Source organism: Idiotropiscis lumnitzeri, chromosome 15 (genome assembly GCF_059441095.1).
Source record: "Idiotropiscis lumnitzeri isolate Australia: NSW breed Sydney's pygmy pipehorse chromosome 15, RoL_Ilum_1.0, whole genome shotgun sequence".
Lineage (NCBI taxonomy): Eukaryota > Metazoa > Chordata > Actinopteri > Syngnathiformes > Syngnathidae > Idiotropiscis > Idiotropiscis lumnitzeri.
The window spans coordinates 11,842,261-11,869,230 of record NC_142405.1 but is presented as its reverse complement, the minus strand read 5'-3'; the positions used below and the strand labels follow the sequence as shown (position 1 = coordinate 11,869,230).

Sequence of the window (26,970 nt, the reverse complement as noted above, 5' to 3'; positions counted from 1 at the left end):
TTGTCAACTCCTCTACCAAATGTTTGGTAGCGTACTTTTGGAATTGAAGGTTTGCAGATTTTAAAGAGATGCACCCATTTGTATACAAACATTAAAACAAAAAAAGGGTTTTTCGTGATATGTATGTACCCTTCCAGTTAAATATGAACAACATGAAATACTGTACCACATTGAAAATACGTAATTGCCAGTGTCAATATTCTTACTCTTTTTTTTTTCCAGCTGTTTTTTTTTTTATTATTTGTTGTATTTTTATTTGACATTTACGGAAAAAAATCTACCTGTTGCTGAACCTAATATTAATTCCTCAATATTGCTAAATACATTATTACATTATTACATATTATATTAAATATTATATTAAAATTATATTCCATGTATTATTATTATTATTATTATTTTTATTATTTTATTATTATGTGCTTGGGAAAAAAACAACGGTATATTCGGAATCAGTGTAAAAAAATTATATAAAAAAGATAACTTGCATTTATTATTAAAACAATTGTAAAAAACAAAAATAATAATAAATATCTGACCGGTGTAATCAACATATAGTCTGCGCTTTTTTTTTCTGTTTCCAACTTCTTGACCAGAGCTAGACATAATATTAGGTTGCCAAAAACAATACAAATTCAAGTTCAACGGCGCCAGTGAAGCATCTTGAGAAGGACGATAAAAATCCATCCACCCCCTTCACACATTTTTAATCTAATTTCTTTTCCTCTCTCATTCCTCCCTTTTAACTAACATCTTACCACCCAATCCCCCACCACACACGCACGCACGTGCACGCACACTCACTTGCACACGCATCCACACACACACACACACACTTTCTTTTCTGCTGAAAATTTATATTTGGTTCTTTTAAAATATTCATGTCACAGTCATAGTGGTGGAACCATGAATCATACATCTGAAAAAAAGACTGGGGGAACAAGAAAAAGGGATGGGGAGACTAGGGAAGGAATGAAATAGATGTGAAAGTAATGAGGGGAGGAATTCAGGCGGGGTGTGGAGGTGGGCTTTGGGGGCCCATCATATAGCGACAAGTGTGAAGGGCTGAAGTACAGACATCGCTAGATGGAACGGAAGCAAGATTACCGGAATGAAGAGAGAGAGAAAGAGTTCAAGTGGAAAAGGTAGGGAGAAAAGTGGGGAAAAAAATCAGAGAGATGGTGGAGGAGGAGCCAAAAACAACAAAATGTCCAAAGAGATGGAAGAAAAAAGGACAAGCCTGTCGAGTTAGGAAACAACAGATATAAATAGTGCATGAACCTGAATATGCACAGCGCGGTGAAGTAGAACGTGAAATCACACATTGAAGTTTAGAGGAGACCGACAATAAAGTTCAAGTGTAGCCATGTCACACTCTGCAGATTTTCACTTTGAGACGTACAATAAGACGAAGGCTTTGAAGGAAGTAAACAGTACAATGCATCCAATTAAACATGAAAGTATGTCGCGTAACAACGCATCTCATAACAGGCCTCCTTAAAAAAAGGAAAAGGAGTGGGTTGGGGTGGAATTTGGGGGGCGTGGTGCAGCAAAAGTAAAAAACGGACCATTTATCTACGTATTTTTAAGATTTTGATAAAACAGCCATCATACAGTTTGTCCAGCTCAACCATGAATGTTGTACTTTGAATTAAAAGTATTCTTTATTGTGTTCTGTGTTTAGCACAACGCTGTTACAGATAAAACATACAGTACAATTTTAAAATTGTGGTTGGATAAATATTTTGAAAATTAAAGAAATGCAAATAATCCTTGCATTTAAATTGCGTTTTAGTATACCTCTGTTTACAATGGAAGTGGGAGGTTTGCAAATGAATGCCTGATGTCAGACCCAAACCCCCCCCCCCCCCCCCCCCCCCAAAAAAAACATGAAAAACAGGGAGGAAATGGGCAATGAAATACTCCAAAACAAAAAAACAAATAGGCAAATCCGTGGGTGGCGGACTATGAGTTTTGGGGGTCCATTGTAATATGATATTCTTTTATGTAAAAGCACTGATTATTTAGTTTTTCACCAGAATTAATAAACAAATTTCTAAAAAAATGTGATGTCATTAATAAGCTGATTTTAAGAAAAGACTATTCGTGTGGTCTTCAAAAGAATATCCTGGCTTTATTTGAACTTTCATTGGGGGGGGGAGGGCGTCCTCCAATTCTGTACTGACTCCTATATGTCAACATTTCAGTTGCAACTCACGGGGTGCGTAATGGTTGATTTGACTATCCTCCAGCAACCCACGGCAAAACTCCTAAACTGAACCCACTTTGTGGAAAATTGTGAGCCAATGGCATTGCGTTGAAAATTTGCTGCTGATCACTTATTCAGGGTGGGTGCAAAGTGTTGGCTATGTGACAGTAAAACCTAAAGTGGTAATGAGAATTCCTCAAGTGTTACAAAAGATCTGAGTAAGCTCTTCTGAGGCAGAGGCAGCAGAAAGGGAGAGAAAGGCCAGGTGAAACCGGGTCAGCACTTATCTTATACTGATTCTTATGAGGCTTGATTATCTCTGAGCTGCACACACACACACACACACACACACGGTGTAAATCTGAGCATATAGGTATGTTTCTCTCTCTCTCTTCCACTGCAGTCTCATTAATGCTGACATACAGTAGCTGGCGGCTATATGCTTACCCTGCCCTCTTTCTGACTCTTAAGTTAAGGTGGATCACAGACATGGCAGGCAAACGCACACACGCATGCACACAAAAGCAACATTAAACATATCTGTCCCGTGAGCGCGGTTAAAGGCAAACATTGTCTGATAAGCAGTTCTCACACACCCCGACAATGTTTACTGTGTACATCCGTAACAGTACGTCTGCTTTAGTGAAGTGTTTGGCTGAGGGCTGTGTGCTGTATGCAGACATGGGGTTTGCCTCTTGTATACAATAAACAGTTTATGGAACTAATACCAAGTAGAAGGAATGATGGGTGTATATTATTGTTGCCAAGCGACGTAATTCTAAAAAAATATGAAGACATCTGAACTTGGTAGTTTTGGACATGAAACCAAGTGGCGGATCTTCGAGAGGGAGGGCGGTTCTACTGTGGGAGTGGTCATACTTGATAATGTGACTCCTTTCTTCCACTTTAGATAAATATTATATAATCACATCCCAGAGACACACCTTCATCCGTGCCATCCCGCTCAGTCTGACAAATTGGCAAAAACACAAAAATCAGGATCCGCCGTCTTTTGCACAACAGATAGATAGAGGATCTGTTTCCAGAAATAGAGAACATAGTCTTAACTTTATTCCAGACGATGTCATGGAAAGGTGATTCATTTATGGAAATGACTCACGCTTCACTTTTTAACAGATAACTTTTTGATGTTGGAGCTGGCATCTTGCAGCTCTGAGTCCCCTTACGTAACGTCACATTCATTGTACTGTATATCCGTTTTCTCTTTGTAATGAAAATCTCCGGTCAATTTGTGAATTAGGGCAATAAGGAGCATTCAACTTGAGAGATTCGGCAGTAATCCCACATTACCATATGAATATGGCCTCTGGGCAACATTGGCATGACATCAGAGGAATCTGTGATTAAATAAGTGCTGTGATCTTCATGCATGTCTTGACATAATTGCCACAGCATTTCTATTCTGAATATGATTATGCTTTAGATCTTTTCAAATCCTCAAGTTTAGACCGTTAAGTGATGTGAAAAAAAAAATGCTCACCTGCACAATTTGTTATTTGCTAGTGTTGAGTTTGAAAGCATTAAGAGAAGGCAATGCTGTAACTGTTAACTGCAGTGAAGACATTTATTATTGAGTACGGCATGCCGGAGAAACATGGTGAGAGTGTGAATGCCCGCACGGCTCGGTCCGAAAAACAGAAACAAAAAATGATGTATTTATTCCAGTCACGTCATGCAGTTTGATTGCCCAGAGTCCAGCTGCTGCAACTTATATTTATAAGCTACAGAAATAATCAAGAGGTGAGGGCCATATAGGGAACGGTAAAAAAACTAGCCCATGATGTGATTTTGTTCACGCAGCAAAAACATATCCCTGGAATTTTTTTAATTCACATCATGGCTGACAGTGCTATCACATGATACGTACCTTTTTTTGTTCCTTTTCAACAATAAACGCCCCATTTTGGTTGACCAGTGGCATTTAGAAATCAAAGTTAAACAGTACGTTTTATGTATTTCTACCCACTATTTTTACATTTGATAATATTCCCATGCATCTTAATAAAAGGTCTCTGACATTCTTCCATAAGAAAACACAAAGGGGAAATAATTAGAGCACGTTAATATCCACTTGGTTTTGGATGAGCGCAGTTCTGTCTCACTCAAATGCAGAATATTGTTTTGCATTGCAGCTACATACAGCATAAAGTGGACAAAGGGACGCAACGTGAAAAATCCGCAAATAGAAATCATTTCACTCATGACGGCCGTGTTGGTACTCGAGAGAACTTTTTTACTCTTTATATTTTCCCAACAATTAAAAGTTAGTTTCTTTTCATAGTATATCCCTTTTGTATAGCAGACAACTACCTTGATCAGCACCACGGACAGCGGTGGGATCACCAGCACTAACCAAAACAATTAAGGTACATACATGTAATAACTGTGTATGATGAACATGTACTACACGCAACGCTAGGCAAGACTGCACACTACTCAAGACAAAATTAGGAGCTGGCAGGGGTGTCCCACCTAGGAGAAGCAATTCACATCTAATTACTCCGCTCTCTCCATTGAACGAATCGCTCGCGCCCAGAGGAGCAGAGGGGCGTCTTCACCTCCGAAAACTCTTCACCGGAGAGCTCACTTATGTGAAGTGAGGAATGGAAGGAATGATGTGCTAAAATGGAACAGAGCCCAGCTGAGAGAGCCGAGGCTTCATGAAAAAGTTGTCCCACGTGGCTGCAACTTGTGCAGTCAGTTGAAAAATCTTCCAGCAGACTCAGGAAAATCAGACATTTTATGACTAAAATGAAACGCGCTGCACCAAACCGAGGTTTTCAGCCCACCTTCCATTGGAACTCCTCGCACTTTATGAAAGAAACACATTTCACGCAGCAATCTATGAGCCACTCAAAAACAAAACGTTAAAGGGAAATCTTGATCAAATGGATGACAATGAATTGGACTAAATTTTATGCCGTTTTTTTTTTTTTTTTTTTTCCATCACAACAATGACAACAAATGCAACCTTTGTCATGTTAGTTTCAACTAATCATACTCACATGGGTATTTTCAAAAACTACATATTTGTCTTTGATAAAGTTTTTTTAGGAGTTCCTGCTGCACTATGGCCTTCAAATGCTCTCAAACATACACGCATCACATGGGATGAAATTCAATTACGCTTTGAATCTTCGTCCAAAACAGTTGAAAAATGTGATTGACCATATTAATGTTTTTTTTTTGATTAATTAGTTAAAAATTGTCAGCACTATATATATATATAAATATATATATATATATTTGGGTGAACACAATATATATTTTAAAACAATAGCCTACATCTCAGGTCATGACATAATACTTGGAGGAGTTTGGGCATGACCGCTGTGGAGAAGGTTGATGCTCAGAGGGAATTTTAATGTTTTCTTTTTTTATTTTTCATGTAATCTCTCATCCTCTTCACAAGAAGGTCAGTGGCCCCTTGAGGTGATTTCATGTTTTTTAAGGACATATAAAAGGCGTCTTGCTGCAAGCACTTCATCTGATTGAATTGACTTTCACGTGATAATTACTAACTTTGCATTGCATCAATTTATTTGTGGACACATGAAACCCTTTGAGACGTTTCTGTAAAGGGCTGTATAAAAAAAAAAATTGGCTTGACTTGACAGTAAGGGCGTAACCTAAGGGGAGTGAAAGAGATGTTCCCTGATAATAATGTGAATTAAACAATTTTTTTGTGTTTGAATTGAACTGTTCTTTGCCAAGAATCATAAGCAATGTAGATGACTAAAATCTTTCCAAAGTCAGAAGTAAGGCACTTCTGAGTGCTTTCCTCGTAATCTATATACACATCAGAAGTGGGCCTTCAAGGCCTTCTCTGCTGGCCTAACATAATCAAGAAACCATGATCATATATTTCACAGTGATGTCATATTATATCCTAGCGTTGTATTTTTAGGTGAGAGGTTTTGTGAGAGTTCTTGTGTTGGCTGGCAGATTTCACCAAACCAGTAGCACGCACTATTCGTCCGACGCCTTCAGATACTATCGTGCGGGCGTCTGCTCTGTCAAAGTCAATGGGCTTTCAGAGTTGATAGACTGTTGCCATAGCCAATCAGATCACGAGTTGATGACAGTCAGGCCTTCTCGCAGGCCTCACGTCTTGGGATTGGATACTTACTCGTGAGGAGGCAGCGCTATGCGGAATCAACACACTCGAAAGTGGTAACTGGCGTCCGTTTGAAAATCTCAAATGTATTCTTGCTTTTTAAAAACCACAATGGCCGAAGGAGGGAAAAGTGTGGATTTAATTGCAGATACGCTTGAGAGGCCATTTTCAAGACGGACCTTTCAAAAGAAGCTAGGTCGTCCAACACTCACTCAGTACTGTGTAAGTCTTTCTGTATATGATGTCTCCAGCCCTGGTGTCATAAGTGATGGTGTTATGAGGCGGATTTATTCAAGTCGGACTAAGTAGGTCTGCACCAAAGGCCTTTGCATCCACTGATAAGCATAACCACTGATAGATAGACTCTCTGGGATCGAGCCTGAACAACAACCACATGGAGCCCAGGGCCGAATACAATGATACATCGGGTCATCGTGTAGCTGTGGCTTGGAATCCAAAAGGATAAAATGAAGTCAAATTTTGCTTCAATACACAAGACAGATGAGGTCAAAGAACGAACACCCCCGCTCCATCCAAAAATAAGCCCCCCCTGAAAACAGCTGCAGCTTATTTCACTCAAATCTGCATTGACAGTATACACGCAGATGCTCAACTACATTGGGCTTTTGGTGCGTGTTTTTGTTGCCTTGTGGCCGTGGGCTTTTTTTTTTTTTGTCCGTCTGTTCTCTTCATTGCCGGTGGTGAGAGCGAGAGAGAGAGAAACGGAGACAGAGGAAGAGAGAGAATGTGTTTAGCTTGAATAGAACCTCACTGTGTCCATTATGTCTGCAAGAGAGATTTCACAGACCAAAAAAAACCGCTTTTGTTATTTCAAAACGAGTATAGTTTTTACAAGTTGACTGCTTCATCGGCGTCCCCCTCTTTCTCTCGGTGAAAGTGGAGCAGGTAGCGTTGCTGCAGCATGTTGCTCAAGGAAGTGTTAAGCAGGACACATGACTGCAGGTGGTGGAAACAACGTCCATGTCCCCAGGCAACTTCATGCTGCTATTTATGGGCTCGACATGAGGACTAGTCCATTGCAGGTAAAATCTTATATTCAGCAACTTTTCAAGACATCGCTTTGTTAAGCAAGCAGTTAGAATCCTCTCTATTCCAATCTCTATTCCAGGACTTATGTAAGCAACTTATATAATCACACAGTCTTGAATTATGTGTGTAATAACACTAAATTCTCTTTTAATGGCGCTAGTGCTAGTATCCTTAATTAAATTATTAGAAAAAAAATCAAAGGTCTTCATTTAACTTTCCAAAGAGAAAAAAAAATACATTTTGAAGTGCGATATGAGATCAATAATGGTTAGCTCAATAATGGTAAGATCAAGAAAAAAACGAATTGAACTGTTATTTCCTAATGAAATTTCAAATGCCAAAGGTGTATGACTGGTTCAGACGTTCAATGCTAAGAGGCTTAACTTCATCTTGTGGAGCTTGAACTTGCCGCAGGGTTGCACACACACGAGCAAAGCAGATCAATACCATCACATCACGTTTGGGAAACTGTATGCTCAGTTACGATATGCACACACGCGCATGCGCGCACACTTTTTCCCATATTTACAAAAAATAATCGCAAGGCTAAAACGCATTCAATATACAACTGTCGACGTTAATTATAGTATGCGTTCGTTCCAGTCAAACACGGCAAAATACATTTGCAAATAATAAAAAATAATAAATAATTTATATAGTAATAATAAAATAATAATATAATAATAATAATACTGGTCGCAAAAAAGGAGAACCAGGTCAAAGGTGATACTTAACTGGGAAATCATTGTTTCTCTCTTGAGCTGCGAAATATTTAGCCGAAAGAGTCTCAAATTTGACCTGCGACAGCAATTCATGCCACCTTTGAAATGTCGCTGCACCCAGTCACATCCACACTCACTTTTTAACTGGCATTTGAGGTATGATGCAGAGCAAGGAATTACATGAGAGGAAAAGTTTTTTTCTCCTTCAACAGAAGTGTCATGATGGGACAATTTAACTCAGGGAAAGGCTATTTTGAATATTTCTTGATCTGAGAAATTACATTTAAATCGCAAAAAATGGTCCCATTTGATTGTAAACAACATTTCGACTGTTGCCTTGTCTACAACAGTCCCAGTGACCTGATTATACTGATATCAAAGTTTTGCTTCGGCGTCCCACTTGCAAACTGCCCCAGGAGACATTGAAGGTTACAAAGTTGATGAAGCGATCAAAATAAAATTATTCAGAAACATCAGAGAGAGCTTCTCCTCACCAAACAAGAGACTGTGTAATTAGAAATTCTGTCCGCAAAGATGAGAGCAGCAATTGTTCACTGAGAACAAAGCTTACTGTTAGTAATGCAAACCAAGAAAAAAAAAAAAAAACTTCCTCTCTTCCTCCCAATTTTGATTGTTTTTAATTGATATAATAATTTTATATATAATTGACATGAATTGATGATGCAATGTTCAATATGCAGGCAGATGTGTGTGTACCACCTGACATTCCTACTTTCAGTGTTTATATAATGGGCATGAAAGACAGGCAAGGCTGGCAAATAACGGGTTTAGTAGAGGTAATGAAACAAGATGCTGAAGGCATCCAGAGCGCGATGGAAAGGTCAAAACGTGCCCCTAGATTTGTTATGTTTTTACAAAACCTGCACTCTCCTCCAAGTTCCATATATAGCAGCATACTTTTTTACATAATCACTCTGACACTTTGGCAAAAAAACAAGATGTCAAATGTTTTTTTTTTCCCTGTCATAGAATGAATGTGGATATGAAAATGTTTTACTTAATATACAGTATAATAGAAACCAAGAATTTGAAATATAATAATACATTAATTACACCTATTCACAATCTAATGATATCCGATACATTGTAAACGCTGTTAAAATTTGTAACTCTGGCATGTGGATCTTCTGAGCCACTGTCCCACTGTTTCCTAATGTAAGTGGACTACAAAATACTTTTTTTTTGCCTAGTCCTGTTACATAACAAACAAAAAAAGTATAACATAAACCTAAATTATGCTTCAATTTCAAAATAAAACAACAAAAAGAACAATATCATAACAATATGTTTACCTGTGTCTCATATCCTTGTGTTGTCTGATCTGAGCATTCTGTAGACTAATCAGATACTAAACCACTTGTCTCCTCCAGGTGTGCCTCGTTGTCTCATTAATTTGTTTGTAGGTATTTACTGCACTGACTTTGTTCAGTCTTTGTTGGTTTTGCAACATAAATTTACTGCCAAAGGTTTAGGAAGAATAATCCAAACCTCCAAATAACAAACACCATGTGAGAATAAACATTTTTTAAAACTTGACACTATCTTATTTTCTATCACACTCCATTGAGAAAAAACATCACATTCCATTTGTTCTTTCATTTGCACATTGGGTACCATTTAATAAGGTGTTTGAAAGTGAAATTGATATCATTCTGGCTTTCATTGTGTTCTTTTAAGCCAAGAGTCTGTTAAAAGCTTAATAATTACACAAGAATTCCTGGGCCCAAAATAACTTTGCCTTGGCAGGTGAGGCAAAATGAACCATGAGCCTAACACAGATATCCATTAACATACGTAGAAATTACTCAGCCTGTGCGGGGTCTATTGGCTCATTTAACTCCTTTAAAATCCGATATATTTCGATTACATTCATAAGCTGGAATTTTTTTTTTTTTTTTTTTTTTTAGAATTTTGAATCAAATATAGTCATGTGAATTCAATGTCTTTTTCCGACCGCTTGAAAAAAAAACCAAAAAAAAAAACATTGCTTTCGAACAACATTTGGGGCCGCGTTGGTAGTCGAGAAATTGGGGTAATGTGAGATGAGAACGTTATCGCTATTTGGTTATTTTTCAGAGAAAGGCAGTTGGAGTGAGGCTTGTCGAGGAGGGAGTCGGTGATTGGAAAGTCAATAAGGGCTCTACAGATTGTTACAGTGGAATTGTGTTTGTTAAAGAGCAAAATGCTTCATGGGAGAAGAAGAACAGATGGATTTAAAGATTTATGGAAAGGGAGATAGGCATCTAAGTCCCATGGAAAAGAAGGAACAAATGAGGCAGATGGCAAATGTAGCTTGAGCCCAAGTGGCAACATGATGCTCAGTTAAACTGACACGCATAAAAAAAATAACACAAACTAATAAATACACACAAAAAGTTGATGTGAAGTAACAGCACAAACACCCCGATGGAACGAAACACCTCTTCGGCCTCCTTTTCAACCTTGTATTCGTGTTTTTGTTTTGTTTGGGTTATATGTTTGCATTTTTCATCCAACAGCAGAAAGTAGTTTCTTATCTGGGTCCAGGTCAGCAGTTACCTTCGCCATCCAATTCCCACAAGGGCACATGGAGGCGTTTCCAAGCTCGCAGCTCCCCTGCAGAATATCCTACTTGTGCCTCAAGGTCTCCTCACACTTTTCCCTGGAGGCAAGTAAAGTAAGGAGATAAGTAGATGCTCAAGGCGCATAAGATGGCTCCACTCAATGCGGAGGAAGAGCAACTCAACTCTGAGTCGCTCCCGGATGACTGAACTCCTCACCTTATCTCTTAGGGGGAGCCCAGACACCCCGAAGAGAAATCTCATTTCAGCCTCTACGATCAGCGATCTTGCACTTTCGGTTATTACCCAAACTTTGTCGGGGTGGAAACGTAAACGCAACCGGGAAATTGAAAGTTTTGCTTTCTGACTCTGCTCAACAGCCCGGTACACCGACTGCATCTACATGTCAATCTAAGAGTCTGTCCTTTCCGAAATGAGAGAACAGGACTGTGTCCATGTAGTAATAAGTACATGAGTATTCATTTTTATCATTGGATCAAAAGGCTGCACAGTGAAAAAAGAAACTGGGCAGCATTTATGACATTTTCTGTCATAAAATGCACATTTTCCAGACAAAAATATTCCTGCTGTGGTAGATATGTTCATCTCTTTTTTTTTTTTTGCTATTTCCCTCAATGCTTTTATATGTCACTTCTTGCTGGTCATTTTTTTGCAGCATTCACATTTGAATTAGAGATGAAAATGAAAGAAGGGAGATGGACATGACGGACCAAGTTTTTAACAAGTCTAAAGCTCACCATTTAAAAATTTGATTTATTTGAACATCACGAACTGTCCAGGTACTGAATGACCCAAAGTTCCTGGAGTACTCCTGGAGCAACCCAAGCAGAATATCGGCTGGTTGCCGTTGAATTATTCTTTTACAAAATACATGTGGGATTTCCCAGAGAAGCAGGGAATAAGATTGCACATATATCTGCCATACAGACGCCCCCCGCCCCCTCCTCTTCATAAATAGTTTGCCAATACAGAGGTCTTGTCTTGGAATCAAATGCGACTCCATTCCAGTAAGAGCACTGTGCAAAGAACACAATCTAAATTCATGTGGACTACTTCGTAAAGGCTGTTAAAAATCTAGACCAAACCAAAAAACTGATAAGAATAGAAATAAAAATAATAATAATAAAGTTCAAACATTTCTTTAGTGAACAAAACTTGTAACTGCTTAGTGGCTACACGACTGATCGGTAGGATATTTTCAGCGCATTTTCCAAAGAGTTCCTCAACTAACCCCTCTTGATTAAGGAAAATGTTCCGTGCCCTTGAGTGTTCTGAAAGGCGCTTCAAAATCTAATTTATTCTTCTTATTATTATTATTATAGGCAAAGCTAAATATTTATTTGGTTTATTTTTTTAACAGTGCACTGTGGTTTGCTCATATTTGGAAGTAGTGAGAATATTTTCACTTCTAGGTGTTTCCAAAAATATTTTCTTAATTTAGAGTCTAATATTTTTCCAACATTAATTTGTCTCATTTCAATCCATTTTGGAAGAAGTTGTATACTTTTTAAATTATGTGAAACAAACATTATTACAGTAACAGCATTTCTCAAATAAAACAGAAAAAAAGTAGAAGCTTCCATTGCAAGAAAAACTGAGGAAAAAAAGCAATCTGAATAAATTTTCTCCCATACTTGTTTCCTGTGAAATAATTTGTCAGTGTCAAGTAAAAATCACAGATTTTGCCTATGGACGCCGCTTGCCTATAGTCATGCTGCTGGGCTATCTGCTGGTTGGCATGTGTGTTTGCAATTGTGACAGGACAGCGAATCTTGTGAATGGTGAAGTTTTATTCTAGTCGCTCTACATTAAGAGAGATAGCAAGAGAGAAAGAGAGAGAGAGAGCGAGAGAGAGAGATAAAGAGAGACAGTGCACAGAAGAGCTCCTGTGAAATTCACACAAAAAATATTGTTTTTACTCTTTATCATTTATAATTCTCCATGATGATGTATTCCAGTATGAATTTACAAGTGATGTTTACAGGTGTCATTTTTTTAAGTATATTCAAAATAGTTCCTTAAAAGTCTTTGAGTTTACCCAAATTAACAATTTAAAAAAAGCTTTTCTTACAGCAAACCATAACGAAAGAGGTCTCATATCTTTGGAGGGGTGAGCAGACTCAAATGTTGAGTTTTATTTTTTTTTTTTGTCTTCTCAGTTGAAGTCCTGACTATACATGAAGGAGTGGTAAGAGAGAAGGAGAGCTGGTGATACATTTTCAAATTCTCACCTGCCATGGAGGAAGAGCAAGGATGTCCCACCATGCCAAATTAAGCCCTGACCTCTGACCTGCAATCCCATTGGGCAAAACAGGGCCTGATAATGACCCTTCGCAACAATGAGTGAGTCGAAATACACCTCCTCTCCCAAAAATGCAGCAGCGTCTTCATTATGTTAAACACAGATAATATTTTCCCCCCTTCAATCTCTCTCAAATATGTATATACTCACACCTGGTTACAAAGCATTAGTGATCATAACAATCATGACAAAATGAAACAAAAACAGAAACATAAAACATTGTTACATCTGGGGTTGCATGCCATCACCTCATTATTTATCATTAAATGTAATTAAAATACGTTTTTTTTTCCCATTAAAAAGAGCAGGGTTGTCATCACAAGGGTGCGTTTGGGTGCTTGTGTGTTCCAACATAAAACAGCATCAGTTTATATGACAGTTCTGCCAAAGTAGCAAAGAATCAAACAAAGTGCCATGAGTCCATAAGAAAATGAAAGGGTGCTGTTTGATATATATATATATATATATATATATATATATATATATATACATATATACATATATATCACTTGTTTTTTTTTTTTTTTTTTTTACATGTGAACATTGTTCACTCATCAGCTCACACAAGCGGCGTGTGGAGATATATATGTTAATAAATATGCAGATAAGATGCAAAAAAATTAAGGACAACATACTGCTCATCAGTCAGTGGGTTAAGCTGAAACAATGGAAGGAAGTATTCCAAGAGTAAGAAAGGGTGATATGATGTGGTCGTTGAGCTTCAACTGAAATGCAGTCAAATGCCATCATTTAAAAAATAAAAAAATCAGCAACAACAACAACAAAAAAAGCATTTTCATCAAAGGGTGGCTCAATTTTTGGACATTTAAGTATCATCCTTCATTCTGTTCTAGTGCACATTTTGGTGCAGGGTGAAAGTGCACAGTCAAGCCCTCCTCCATGAGCACGACCCCCTTTCCCTCCTAAACTGGAAGACCTTGACATGTCAAAACGAAGCAAAGGTTTGGTTCTGTTTGCTGCCAGTACGAACATATATATATTTTTTTAATATTTTTGGTTCGTTTTCTACAAAATAGTCTGTGTCTTATTGTGTTGCTAAGGTTTACGCTCCCTCAAAATGCTGATCATCATCCTGAGGTATTTCATTTGATACAATTTATCTCTATGAATCCAATCAAGCAAATCGAGAAATCAAATAAGATGCCTATTTTTTTTTCTTGTATTTTCTCTTTTTCAACTGTACATGTTGCACAATAAAAATGCTAGAAAAATGTGCAGTCATTTGTACATTGTGTGCATGTGTCAAAAATAACAGAAAAAAAAGCACAATGATTGTTTTTGTCTTCAAGCTTACCCAAGGGCTGCCAATCACACACAAGACTTCCCATACCATACCACCTTGCCCGACTCACATCATACATACAGTACATCTTAATGTATGGCGGTAAAAATCAAAATCAAATGACGACCAAGTAACTACTGCACACTCCACTATCAATTGGAGGAAAAAAAAATCCACTGAATTAAGGGAAATAATTTTACATCCGAGTGATGTGATCAAGCAAGGGAGGGGAGGAGGGGGGTCACCTGTTTTTCAAAAAATAACGAGTACCCTGTATGTCATCTGCAAGGAGGTCAAAGAACAATAAAACATCTTTATCCGGTCCACCATTCCTGTAGATTTGATCTTTTTTTCTCCTGTTATCCACCGATTTGCTGTGTTCTCGTTTAGCATTCTTGCTCCTCTTGCTCTATTCCCGCAGTAGCCTCTAAACATGACACTGATTTATTAAGGTCAAAGCTTCGATTGTATAAACGTCCATCCACCACATCTGGCGGGAAAGGGGCCCCTTTTTATAGAAACATTGACAAGAAACTACTTTAGACTATGTGGTATTCTCATCTACAATGGGAAAAAAAAACAGCCCATGCAAAAATCTACTGCTTGTATCGGTGTTTTTCATCAAGCGTTGCTTTTTTAAAAAATATTGTCGGAAATACGTTCAAAATTAATAGTTACTGTGCTAACAATGAAGCAAACACTCAAAGCCTACAGGTGGGTTCCAGTGCCAGAATCTCTAAATCTTATAGTTTAATAGAATCAAAAAAGCAGTACTTGGCTTCAGTCTTTCCTGCTTGTCTACCATGTTGTCACTTTCGTCTTTTTATCAGGCTGTAAACATTATTCATAGGTAGCACCTACACTACTTCCATCACAGGTCCCAAGCTTGGTCTAAACAACCGATTAGAAATGGGTTATTATCCTCTCTGTGCCAATTAGCACATCCTTGTCCATTTTATCTCGTTGTGTTCTGCAAGGCATCACAATAACCACAATTGTCAGTGTAATAAGCAGCAGACTGTTGGACTGGCTTATTGTGGGACCCTGCCCTCCAGAAATGGCCCTATTTCAGATCGACACATTGAATGTGCTCAATATAGTCTCCCCGTAAAGAATTCGACACCAGTACGTTGGAGAACTATGGATCAGGAGGATAGTTTTAAAGACAAATCCTAACCTGTTTTGTAACTCGCTCCTCCGGGATAATGTTTCTCCATTTGTTCGATCACAACAAAACTCTTTACCAAAAGCATGTCTTCTCTGAAATCACGCTTCCCACCAAAACTGACGGAGCCAATAACTATTTCTCCCAGGTATGGCACGACACCTAATGGCAAAGTAATCTCGGAAGCAGCCAAGTGATTAGTACATGGTAGAGAATGGACAGAAATGATGATATCACCTGCAAAGACAGAAGCTGTACATTTACACCCAAATGGGTGAAGGTTTTTTTTTTGTTTTGTTTTTTGAGGATACAATGTCAAGCGAAGAAATGTGTGGCTATGACATCCCTTAGTGTATAACAAATTCTAATACAAACTCAGGGAGGAGAACATATATGATTTCTGGCTAAACATCTGACTCCAGACTAGGGATTTTTTTATACACCCGTCTATTGCTGAACTGAGCTGAGTTAAGGACGCCACGTGAGGCTGGGTACGCACAAGTCTTATTGGCAGAGTAAGGCATTACATGCTCCTTCTTGTACATGTCGTTAGCTATCCGCCCATCCCGCGAGCAGTATGAGGTGGTGGATTTAACGGAAGAACGGAGATTGTTCGCATCGTTGCGTGTTTTGATGGGGGCTGCTCCAAGAATCGCTGCTGGCGAAGCCACTGCCAGCTGTTTGTAAATATCAGAGGAGCTACGCCCATGGATCAGTCTGCTGCTGGTGTCGTCCCTCAGTGAGTGGCTGAGGAAAGGGTTTTCCGAGCCATGGGCCGGGTACAGGGACTTGCTCCTTTTGCTCTCCTCTAGGTTGTGATTAAACATCATTGATTTGGATCCGGTGCCAAACAGTCTGCCGGAGTAGGGACGCATGCTGAAGAGGTTTGCGTAGTGGGAGTCAGATGTGGAGTCCAGAAAGCGATCTTTCTCCTTGAGGCTGACGCTGCGTGCTGGTCGGCCTAGGTCGGAATCCTTGGGCTTTTCTAGCAATATGTTGTCAAAGGAGTGCTGACGATTAAGCCTCAAGCGGTTTCTCTTCTGGACATGCGGTCCATCTGTTTGCGGCCAGTACAGACCAAACATTTCATCAGGTTGTTGCTGCTGCTGTTGGTGGTGCAAGGTGGGGCTAACCAAGGGGTCTGCAAGAAGCTGGTCCTCACTAATGTCATACAGGTTGGCTGTGTGGAGACATGCTTCACATCGGTTATATGGTGAGCGGGTAGAAGAAGCCGAGGCTGATACCGTTGGGGTGTAAGTCCCTCCTGCAGGGTAGCCAGCAGGAACCTTTGACAAACAAGAACGGCAGTGAGTCTGTTTGTAGCGATCGATTGATTCATGTGGGGAAAGGTTTTTCTCTTTCATGCCATAGTGTTTTGCGTAGGTTTGGTCTGGCAGGAGGTCTGAATCGGTGTGATGCAGTGGTGATGAGTTCAGATGGATGATGGGCTGCTCACATTTTCTAAAATTATCACTATGGTCAGAGTATATTTCTGGGTATTCCAAATCATCGGCGGCAAGGCCACGACTCTCTCTGTAGTGTATGGGGTCTGAGTGCAAGCTCATCTCTCGGTCAGAGTCAATCGTGTAGATTTTCTCCCCACCTCCTCGCCCAAGTTGGTTGGTTCCACCACTGACCTGTTTAGTTTTCAAATAAGAGAGCTCCAGCTCACTACAGTCCCTTGGGTATTTGGAAGTCACGGGTCTTTTTTTCAAGTTGTCCTTGGATTTCAGGTGCTTGTTGTTTTCTGGGTCCTTGTAGGAAGCCGCTCTGCTTGAGCAGTCAGAGATGTCAGAGTGGGCCGTATCCTCGGGGAGGTAGCGCTGTGTCTTCATTGACATTCGAGGGTCCGGCATTAGCATGTCAGGCATGGGCGAGGTTCCCGGTGGCACCGAGCGGAGCGTGTCAACTGACTTCTTCCACAGGGTCCGAGGTGGCTTGGCATTTGTCTGGACTGTGTCAGCACTAACTGCCACTTCTACTGAGTTGGGATTGGCATCATCCAAAGTGAGAGGATGCTGGCCTCCCTGGAAGATGTAGTTGTTCAGGTGGTCTTTGTGGCGGGTAGCAAGATACGACTGCAAGTCACCCGTGTCCCCATACATCATGTCTTTGGGAGCGTAGCTTCGGTTGTCAGCATAAATGAAGTTGCCCTTTTCTGCCATCATGTCCATGATCATGGGACCAGCTGAGTGCATGAACTCACGTTTGGGTGAGTTCATGTGAGAGCCGCCCAGGTTCGACATGTTGGTCATGTGCTTGGCCGACTTAATAAGCTTAAGCATCTTGTCTTGCGGACTAAAGTCCAGATCCGTCTTTTTCTTCATGTCGATGTGAACTCCATGGATGCAACTCCAGATACCCTGCATGGCAACAGATTGATGAATATGGGATATAGTTCAAAGGGTGAGTCATAAAAACACAACAAAAGAAGACAGAGAGGAGATAGGTGAAGAGATCAAGAGTTAACATGAAATGAAGCAAGCATGAATCGAACAAAAAGGATTCAGAAAAAATGAGGAGAGAGGAAAAGAAATATTATTACATCATCTCAAGCCAAACAAGTTGTGTACAGTTCATTCAATTGGTGGTGACTCAGCAAGTCACTTTCTATTGGACCAGTGCAGACTTTTATACAAAGCACGTTGCTCTTCCCTCAAAGATTTGTTTTCAGCATTTAGAGAAAATCTATCTTAAACACCGAAAATTGAAGGTTGTTTCATTGGGGTTATGACTTAAATGTCATTCGAGTTTCCGCACCACTGGAGCAAAAAAAACATCTTTTATGACAAAAAGCCAGCCAATATTTATCTCCTCGCAAATATTTATCCATTTTTTTTAATACGTCAGAGCCTTGGCACATAAGACATTTTATATTGGCAGTCCACAGAGGAAATGTTGAGCAACAAAAAGACTCAAGTAAACACTAGTAATTGTGTGAAGACTTCGCACAGCTAGAATTGGGCATAACATTTGCGCTTCTGTGCGCCGTTGCGGAATGGAAGTACCAATAGTACCAATTTCAAATTTCCCCATTGTGGGACTAATAAAGGACATCTTTAGTCTTTTCCGAGCTAATCTTTGCAGCATCCTTCATTTGCATTAAAATCAGTCGGCGCTAAACAGAAATAGACTCTGCATGACATTGTCAGGAAAACTGCAAGATCTCCCCTTGCTGATGATGGGTGCAATTGGCGACCTCTGCACCACTACGATCATATTGATTAATATTTCTTGAATGAATTGATTTCTACAATGATTCAACTGGTCCAGCAAACCCACAACTCCCACACTTCAGAATGTTCTTACCCGACTAATGGAGAAGAGAAGACCCGGCCTGCCAGAGCAGACCCCGGTGAAGCAGTATCTGAGCCTCCAGTAGAAGAGATGCTCAGAGACAAAGGTGATGAGGGACAGCCCCATGGCAGTGGCAAGCATGTAGAAGACCCCGGCCATGTTGTCCACATCCAGCTGGCTGGACATCACCTCGTTCTTCTCATTGTGACAAATGCCCGTCAACCACTGAGCCTCTAATTCCTCCATTTCACCTGAGAGGCAATGAAAGAACGCACAACTTGGTCACGATTTGAAATGCTTTGGCTGAGAGGTGCTCCAAGTCAGGGGTCCTTGACTGTCTTGCATGGAGTCCTCACACTTAAACTCAAAGGTCCAACAAAAGAAGAAATTGAATAATACCAAAGGGTTAACAGTATTTAATAATTTGTAATGGTTGCACTCCCTCCACAACTCATAATATCAGACAGGAGAATAGACCAATGTTATATGTTTTAGTATTAGTTTAAATTACAGTATTTTGTTCACACTTTTTCCGACTTTCTACTTCTCAAGCTTGTTACAAAAATACCTTAATTCTCTCTCTGCTTTCCTTTCCTTTGAATCCTTTGTGATATTAGGAGTGCAGCTGTAATTAAATGCAAGCTGGGAAACAAACGCGGCAACTGGGTGCTCAGAGGAAGACCACTTAAAATGTTTGATAAAGTTTCAAGTATTTAAGCCGTGCAGGAAAAACAGAGAACAAAAACAGGATATCGTTTAATCAAAGAAAGTGCTTTCATGCTCACATTATGATAAAAGGTTTGGGACATTCACTTAATGCTTGCCTGGGAGCTTTTTTGTAGGGGGGCAGCAGCAGTTGCTCATAATTTATAGCCATTTGCTTTTCCAATCTGTAGCATTTGATGAATTGTTCACGGTCAAGTTAAACGTAAGCACATACAGTACAAGATGTAACCATTGTTTGCCAGGAAATAAGTAAACAATTATTTAGATGAGCAAATAATTAAGAGGTGGTAACACGCTGAGCTTATGGACAGAACGTCTGCCTGACATTTTTGAGGTTCAGGGCTTGAATATGCCCTACCGTTGTGTGGAACTGGAAACCTCACATATGTAAATGTAGAAAACTATATAAAGGCGAATCATACCTTTGGATAAAACTCTTTTCTGTAAATAACAATTAAAACAATGTTGCTTTTTTGTGTATTACAGTATCTAAATATGATGCATAGCTGAGCAATGAATCCTTCTTAAAAAGCGCACTGTGATTGGCTGACGCTACCCTGAAAATGTCGCCAAAGACAGCTTGCATAGGGTCCAGCACGCTCGTGATCCTAATTCGGATACGAGGTTCGGAGAATGAATATGATATCATTGATTTCATTATTATACTATTGATCATTATATGACAGTGCACAAAATGTTCCTGCAAATTGGAATTATTGCACCCTTTTGATGAAATGTGAGCTGTAGTTCTGCTTTGCAATTGTTACAAGTAGCCCTAGAATCATCTTTTTGTCTGAACTATACCCAAACTTTAACATGCTTCTGTCTTGACGCCACATTAGAAAAGTTTAGAACGAAAATAGACTTGATGTTTGTGACGGAGATGCTGTACGAGCCAGACAAAATATTATATCCCAATATTGGTAATTTTATTGCCCAATAATGAGATATAACTTTTAATTCTATGACATTGTCTATTTTCTCATGTTTTCTCCATTTTTAATTTTATACAGAAAAATAATAAGACTGATCAAAATATATTCAAACTCAAATATACAATGGACGAATTTTTTTTTTACGTCACTATTAACGTAAGTTAAGTGAGCCCCGTCACTGACTAATGCCTGTTTTGCTGACATCTGACAAAAACACTCCTCGCCTGTCTCATGTGCTTGTTTGCAGGGCTGAATGCAAGCAGGGATGCTTCCATTGACTACATATGGAAACACTTTGCTCTTCCTGTACAGTAGGTGGCGGTATGCACCAATGAGCTGTAGCCGCCAATGAACCAAGCAGATGAAGAAGAAGCAGAAGACGAAGTAGACAAGGACGAGGACTTATTGACATGAATAGGAGTGCGAACATTGTACTACTTAATAGTAGTAATAGGCAAATAAATTTAAGTGAATTGTATGTGAGTGCATGCTGTGAAGTCCCTGGTTGGCCTGATAAGATAAGGTAGGTCGATAAGAGGTGAACAAGAAAAGAAAAAGATGAAGAAAAAAGTAGTTTTGTTTGGCTAATGGCTATACAAGGAATTTTATGAATGTCATGTTACCTCTGTGTGCTGAGCTAGAAATAAAGTGAATAAAAAAATTATTATTAAAAAAAAAAAACACTTTTCTTTTCGTAAGCCTACCTAACTGACCTCACCTCTCACCTGGCTGTCCCCAACAGGGAAATCAGCCAGTGACGGCCAGCCCAGCCCAGCTGGATCAGTTGATGTCACGTCCTTTTTTTGCCGTATATGCATATTACTAAACGGCGGGAAAATTGTCTACCGAAATCCCTCAGTAGCGAGGAGGGAAATCTAAAATAACTATCAACCATTAGATCGTATGGTAGACATTTCTACAGTATATCGTAGCACCATATATGTCATTATAATGCACCGATGTCATTTGCGAAGTAAGATTAATTGATGAACAGCAAGCAAACAAATGATTCCAAGGAATTAAATTACTGGCAACCAAATTGCGATACCACGTAGCCAGTTGATTACTAACCCCAACATTTACCGTACGGTATTTATTTAATGTCAATGTGCTATTAGCCGAATATAAATGAAATGCTTCATTTTTTTCTGATTTGAAGGGAAACATTGTTGATGTTAAGTTCTTAAGGCCAAGGTTATTAAAAAACGAATACGAGATTCAGCTGATATAAACCTACACACACCGAGATTTATTACTGCAGAAGGGAATATTAGAAACGTTGCACACTATGCTCTTTCTTTAAAGCAGCCTTTTGTGTCCGGAATAACATCAAACGACTATTTATACTCCACGGCTTCTTCTTTGTGTTGTCAGCAGACAAGGCTATATATGTGTGTGCGTGAGCGAGCGTGTGTGTCAAAGAATTACAATGCTGGCAAGAAACGGTACAATGAATCCCTGAAGCTTTAACGCCATACTCATTGCTCATGAAAATGTTGCTTGTGAATGTTTCTCACCATCTCCAATGATGGCCAGGATAGCCAGATCCACCTGTCGTTTCCAGTAGGAGCCTTTTTGGAGAGCAATTCCATATCCAGTGGTTGCAAAGATGTACCTGAATGCATCAAGGTCCAAACGTACGCACACAAACACAGACACACTTTTTTAATAGTCATCTTTGATTTGATTGGACCAGATTGAAAGTATGAACGAGTGAATTGTGATTACATAAACATGCACAGGAGATCAAATTACATACTGTACTGTTTTGCTCCACGGCTCCCCCTACAGTTGTACAAATCAACAACAGTGAATGTACATTTGTTAAAAGAGTTGAGAGGTTTGCGGACTGGTCCTCCAGTATTATAGCCCACTAATGCAAGTCATCAGTGGTTGCTATCGCCATTGCTAATGCTAATCTTTGTTAGAATCATCGAAAAAGATCTTGAAAGTTATGATTTTGTCAGGTTACTCCATATTGTTCCTTCAGAGTGAACATTCACCACGCTGTGTACTTCTTGTCAGAGCCAGTGATAATTGTAGTCCATCGAAGCGTTAAATCCCTCCGTGTCAGATATGTTGACAATGAAGCAGCTGCTTAGCTAACCTGCAGTTCTTCTGACACCAGTGGCACCATGTCATTGCATTGAAAAAGAAGTAAAGGCAGGTCACATAATACCTCTGGACTACCACGTGGAAGAAAAATAATTTTTCTCCAGTATTTCCAGCAATCATTATGGCAATACACAATACATTTCGTAAAGTACATTTTATTCTGAAAAAGATTAGATTTGGTCCCGGTAAACAGTAAAATTCGAGAGTAAAATATTCAGCATCAAATATTCAGAGTAAATTTTAATCCCATGCAGAATATTTTACCCTCAAGTTTTACTCTGTTGACTGAAACCAAATATCATCTTTTTAGAGTAAAGAAGAATTACTCTTCAAAATTGACTGTGTAGTATCTATACAATATCTGTTGTGTGAGCGAGTTGTGCTATACTAGTGAGGAGAAGAAGAATACTGAATAACAGCACAAAGTATGAATAAGATGAAATTTAATTAAAAAAATGGATTGGTCTTTCCTGGTTTATTGTTGTTAAGTGCCCTTAAAATATTCATAATATGAACAAAAATACAAAGCCATGTGCTATATGAGAGAAAATTAATGATTTTAGAGGCCAATGAATTTGCATCCTGGTGCATGTCGGTGAAGCGTAAGAGCCGTTAATCAACCTGCGAATGTGAATTGACTGTTTAAACTACAACAAAACAGGCTGGATTTACTGTACACTTTAACGATGGCCCCGCTAATTGTTAAACCAGAAAAATAAAATAAAATATAGTTGATGTTAATTTTTGTTTTGCCTCTGAACATATCTATCTTTATGAGGATGATAAAAACTTGAAAATCCCCAAAAATCTAGAATTATCCTATCATGCAAATTTTTTTCAAATTCAAATTTTTGTGCCAATACAGCTAACCTGAGTAAAACAAAACATATATAAAGTTTCAGTTACCCGCTGCCAATGGTCACCAGTTTACATCCCTCATCTCTGCCAGCCATGTAGTTCAACACTGCGGCATCATAGATGAAGGCATCCAGTTTACTGCAAGGAAGGAGCATCAGACAAAAAAAGGGAGGGAATAAAGACAACATGTGGGACAGTCAAATTGTTTTTAGAGTGCGAATGACACGAGAGACACCCTCCAGAATGTTCTGTTTGTGGGGATCAATTCAGTAGTAAATCATCTCCAATAGGAGTTCAACCCAAGCGTTACCCAACCCATAGAGGACAAGGAGAGGAGGGGCGGTTCAATACGCACACACTTCACTGATAATAAGGCCTCGGAGGCACTGGACAACAAACTTTAGACAAACACAAACATTCACACCATGCTTTATTCTGTGCCTCTGCAATTTGACCTCTCCCTCACATCCAAATCCACACACACATCCTCGGTCGGCTCTGACATTTTCAGTGAAACAGATACCATCACGAACAGAGACACATGCACGCACACACTCAGACCTACTAATAGTGTAGCGACCGCGTGGCATTTACGGATTGTCAGATCAGCCCTTTAACAAAGGCTCACAGGCAATAGTTAAGCTTTGTAATTAGCTTAAGCCAGCAATGGCTCCATCCACATGAAGACTGTGAGTCTACAGTCTAAAGTGGGGAAGTAAACGTGCGATTGTTTGAGTATAAAATAAGGTTAAATCAAAAATAAAGCTGAAATACACATTATGCCATACAAGTAAGAAGACATGGTGGTTTTCATCAATAATAATAATAATAATAATAAAATGTTATCTAAACAAGCCTTTTAGAACCTCTAAGGACACCTTATATTTAAAAAAAATAAATAAATTGAAGAGTACAACTTAAACAATTACAGGTGAAGTTCAGTGTCATCATTGCAGAGGACCTGGATGACAAAGGAGGCGGGTGGTAAGTTAGAGGACAGAGCCTTGGGGTACGCTCCATGTGGAGGAGGTGGCAGCGGGCTGTAAATAATTTCACTTGAAAGAAATGAGCGCATTCAGGCAAGCAAATGTCATGGAATGAATAGGATGCGGAGTTGGCACTAGAATGACGTAAAATTAATTGGAATTGATTTTTTTTTCAAAAGGTCTTTGAGCTTTCAGAGTAAGGGTAAGCCAAAACGTTGTGAATGATTGAAATAGCTAACAGCAAAATTGACTCATCAGCCATTATATGTTTAAAATTACATGTCGTCGTTTTTTGTCGTGTTCAACTGCCCAGCTCCGTAGTAGTAGCCTAGTACCTAAAAATATGGCTTGGGAGGGAGTACAAACAGCTAATCAAAAAATCCAAAATAAAAATAATCAATGAAGCTCAAGGAATTTCAGAGTGGGGAGTCAAATATGAAGATCCTGTGGTGATCCACAGCCATGGAACATTCTTCGATGATTTAAACACTTCGGGAGGAGTACTGTAAAAAGAGAAGCCTTGTAAACATTTGGACACAGGGCCATGTGGGATGAATCTTCTTCACACTGTGGAATTGTGGTCATTGCTTCAGGTCAGGAGCACAGAGAAAATACACCTTGCAGGTCGTTATTATGATGTCCGCAAGTCAGGTTGGGTCTCTGGGGAAAGGGAACTGGCACGCCTGTGATTTCCACAGGAAATTTTCGCGCAATGTATCAAGATGATGTGTCCCCCCAAGAGCATCCGATCATAGTAAATGAAAAGATGCACACACACTCACATGCACGTCTTGAAGTCCCTTGAATGGTCTGCCTATGTTTATACATAATGCGGATGGTAAATTGGGTCAGGCCCAACCACATCGTAACCGTCTCAATTTTCCTAACTTTCCTTCATCTTAAGCGACTTAGGTTTCAAAGTATGATCAAATGATTTAAAACTCCCCTCGCGCATAGTTTTGGTTCTCGCGGCTGTAGCAGATTGCGCATGTAAAGCCTGTCAGCATTATGTGTGATCAGCGCTAATCCAGCCATCGAGCCTTAAACAGCTGAATGCTGCAGCATTGCTCATCTGCTAATGCCGCCAAATAGAATTATCAATGAGGGAATTACTGCGTACGCAGACCCGCCAGTTCGCTGTTCCGGTGCAGATACACGCGAGCATACATGTTTACTTTGTCACGGCTTTTGCTTGGAGCTTTGCCTATGTATACTCGCTGTATATGTGACACAGATTCAATAGAGGTTTTGTGTTTCGATGGCTTACTCACCACTAATTGATGATAAAAACATATTTATTTTCAAATCAAATGTTTTATAATCAAGATGCCACCATTCTTCTTCTCAATCTACTCTAATCTTTAATTTTCCCTTTTCCTTCTTTTGCTGGCAACCTTCACTTCATTGGCCTTAACCCACAGCCCTCCTCAAATCCTTCAATTCTTCCAATCAGACAATCTTGACTTCTCGCACCGCACCTCCAATAACCCCATGCGCCCCCTTCACACCTCCATTTTTCCCTCTTTTTGCCCTCGCCATCTTTCCCTCTAATCATCCAACCATTCAACTACTCCTCTCTTCCAATATGTCCTTGGTTCACTGTTTTAACCCTTGAACACCACTCAACCCTAACACACACACGCGCACACACCAACTACATCCAGTCCCATTATAGAGACCAGGCACTAAAAATAGATCCTGCTGTTCCCAGTGAGGAGTCTCATTCATCCCCAGTCTCACAGGAGCTGTCACATACGTAACAGCAAGCGCACTCTCAGACATGCAATTACACACACGTGTGCAAACACACACACACACACACATAGCCTGTTCCTCCTGATGTTTTTGATCATGTTTTATACAAAAAAAAGAAATGGAAAATAAAAAAAAAAACATGTTTTTGTTAATGAACGTGACTTTTTGTGTTCATCATCAAAGGTACACAGTTATGAATGACTATGTCTCCAAAACATCAGTCGTAAAACTTGTCGACTCTCGCCTAGGACAAATCATTCGAGATCACCTTGCAGACACACAATCACTCACATACAGTGTCTGCATACCCAGATTTTAAGCTGACAAGAGCATCCTGAACTCCTGTTTGGTGATACTTGACCATGTACTGGTGCATGGAAGGGTAGTTCTTCCTGATGTTCCTCTCAGTTGATCCGTTTGGAACCGTGCCAAAGCGGAATGGGGGTGAGTACGCATACGGGTTCTGAAACTGTAGAAGAGAACAACATATAGTTCAAAGGAGAGTGTATGAAGGAAAGATTTGGGTGTGTTGAGTCTAATTGGTTTTAGTTCACTAAATTAATGTCTCCATGTTTTAGGGCTAACCGGAGCCCGCGGGCCACATGTTGGTGACCACTGAGCAAGAGTTTAGCTTCATGGGTGAAATGTGGAGGAGCAGATAAGAGTATAATCCACTGCTAGTAAAAGTTGTATGAGGACATGATGAGAAAGAGCTGAAGCCGAAATAGGGTTCATCTTTTGGGCAAGAAGTGTAAGAGGCAACCTCATATTTGAACCTTTTTGTTTGTCAAAGGATTCCGCGACTAATTCTGCCCTCATCATTAAGG

The 26,970-nt window shown here is 39.5% G+C and overlaps 1 protein-coding gene across 2 annotated transcripts in view; it reads right to left on the bottom strand.

Moving 5' to 3' along the window:
- Nucleotides 1-12,471: 12,471 nt before the first annotated feature.
- grin2aa (glutamate receptor, ionotropic, N-methyl D-aspartate 2A, a) overlaps nt 12,472-26,970 on the bottom strand; it is a 116,670-nt gene continuing 102,171 nt past the window's right edge. For both annotated transcript variants that reach the window (XM_088316099.1, XM_088316098.1), the window contains exons 11-15: nt 26,452-26,612; nt 23,451-23,540; nt 21,947-22,044; nt 18,781-19,019; nt 12,472-17,834 (exon numbers count right to left, since the gene is read on the bottom strand). In XM_088316099.1, the coding sequence (XP_088172225.1) occupies nt 15,876-17,834; nt 18,781-19,019; nt 21,947-22,044; nt 23,451-23,540; nt 26,452-26,612 (2,547 nt within the window). In that variant the 3' untranslated portion in view covers nt 12,472-15,875. The remainder of the gene's footprint in view (nt 17,835-18,780; nt 19,020-21,946; nt 22,045-23,450; nt 23,541-26,451; nt 26,613-26,970) is intronic.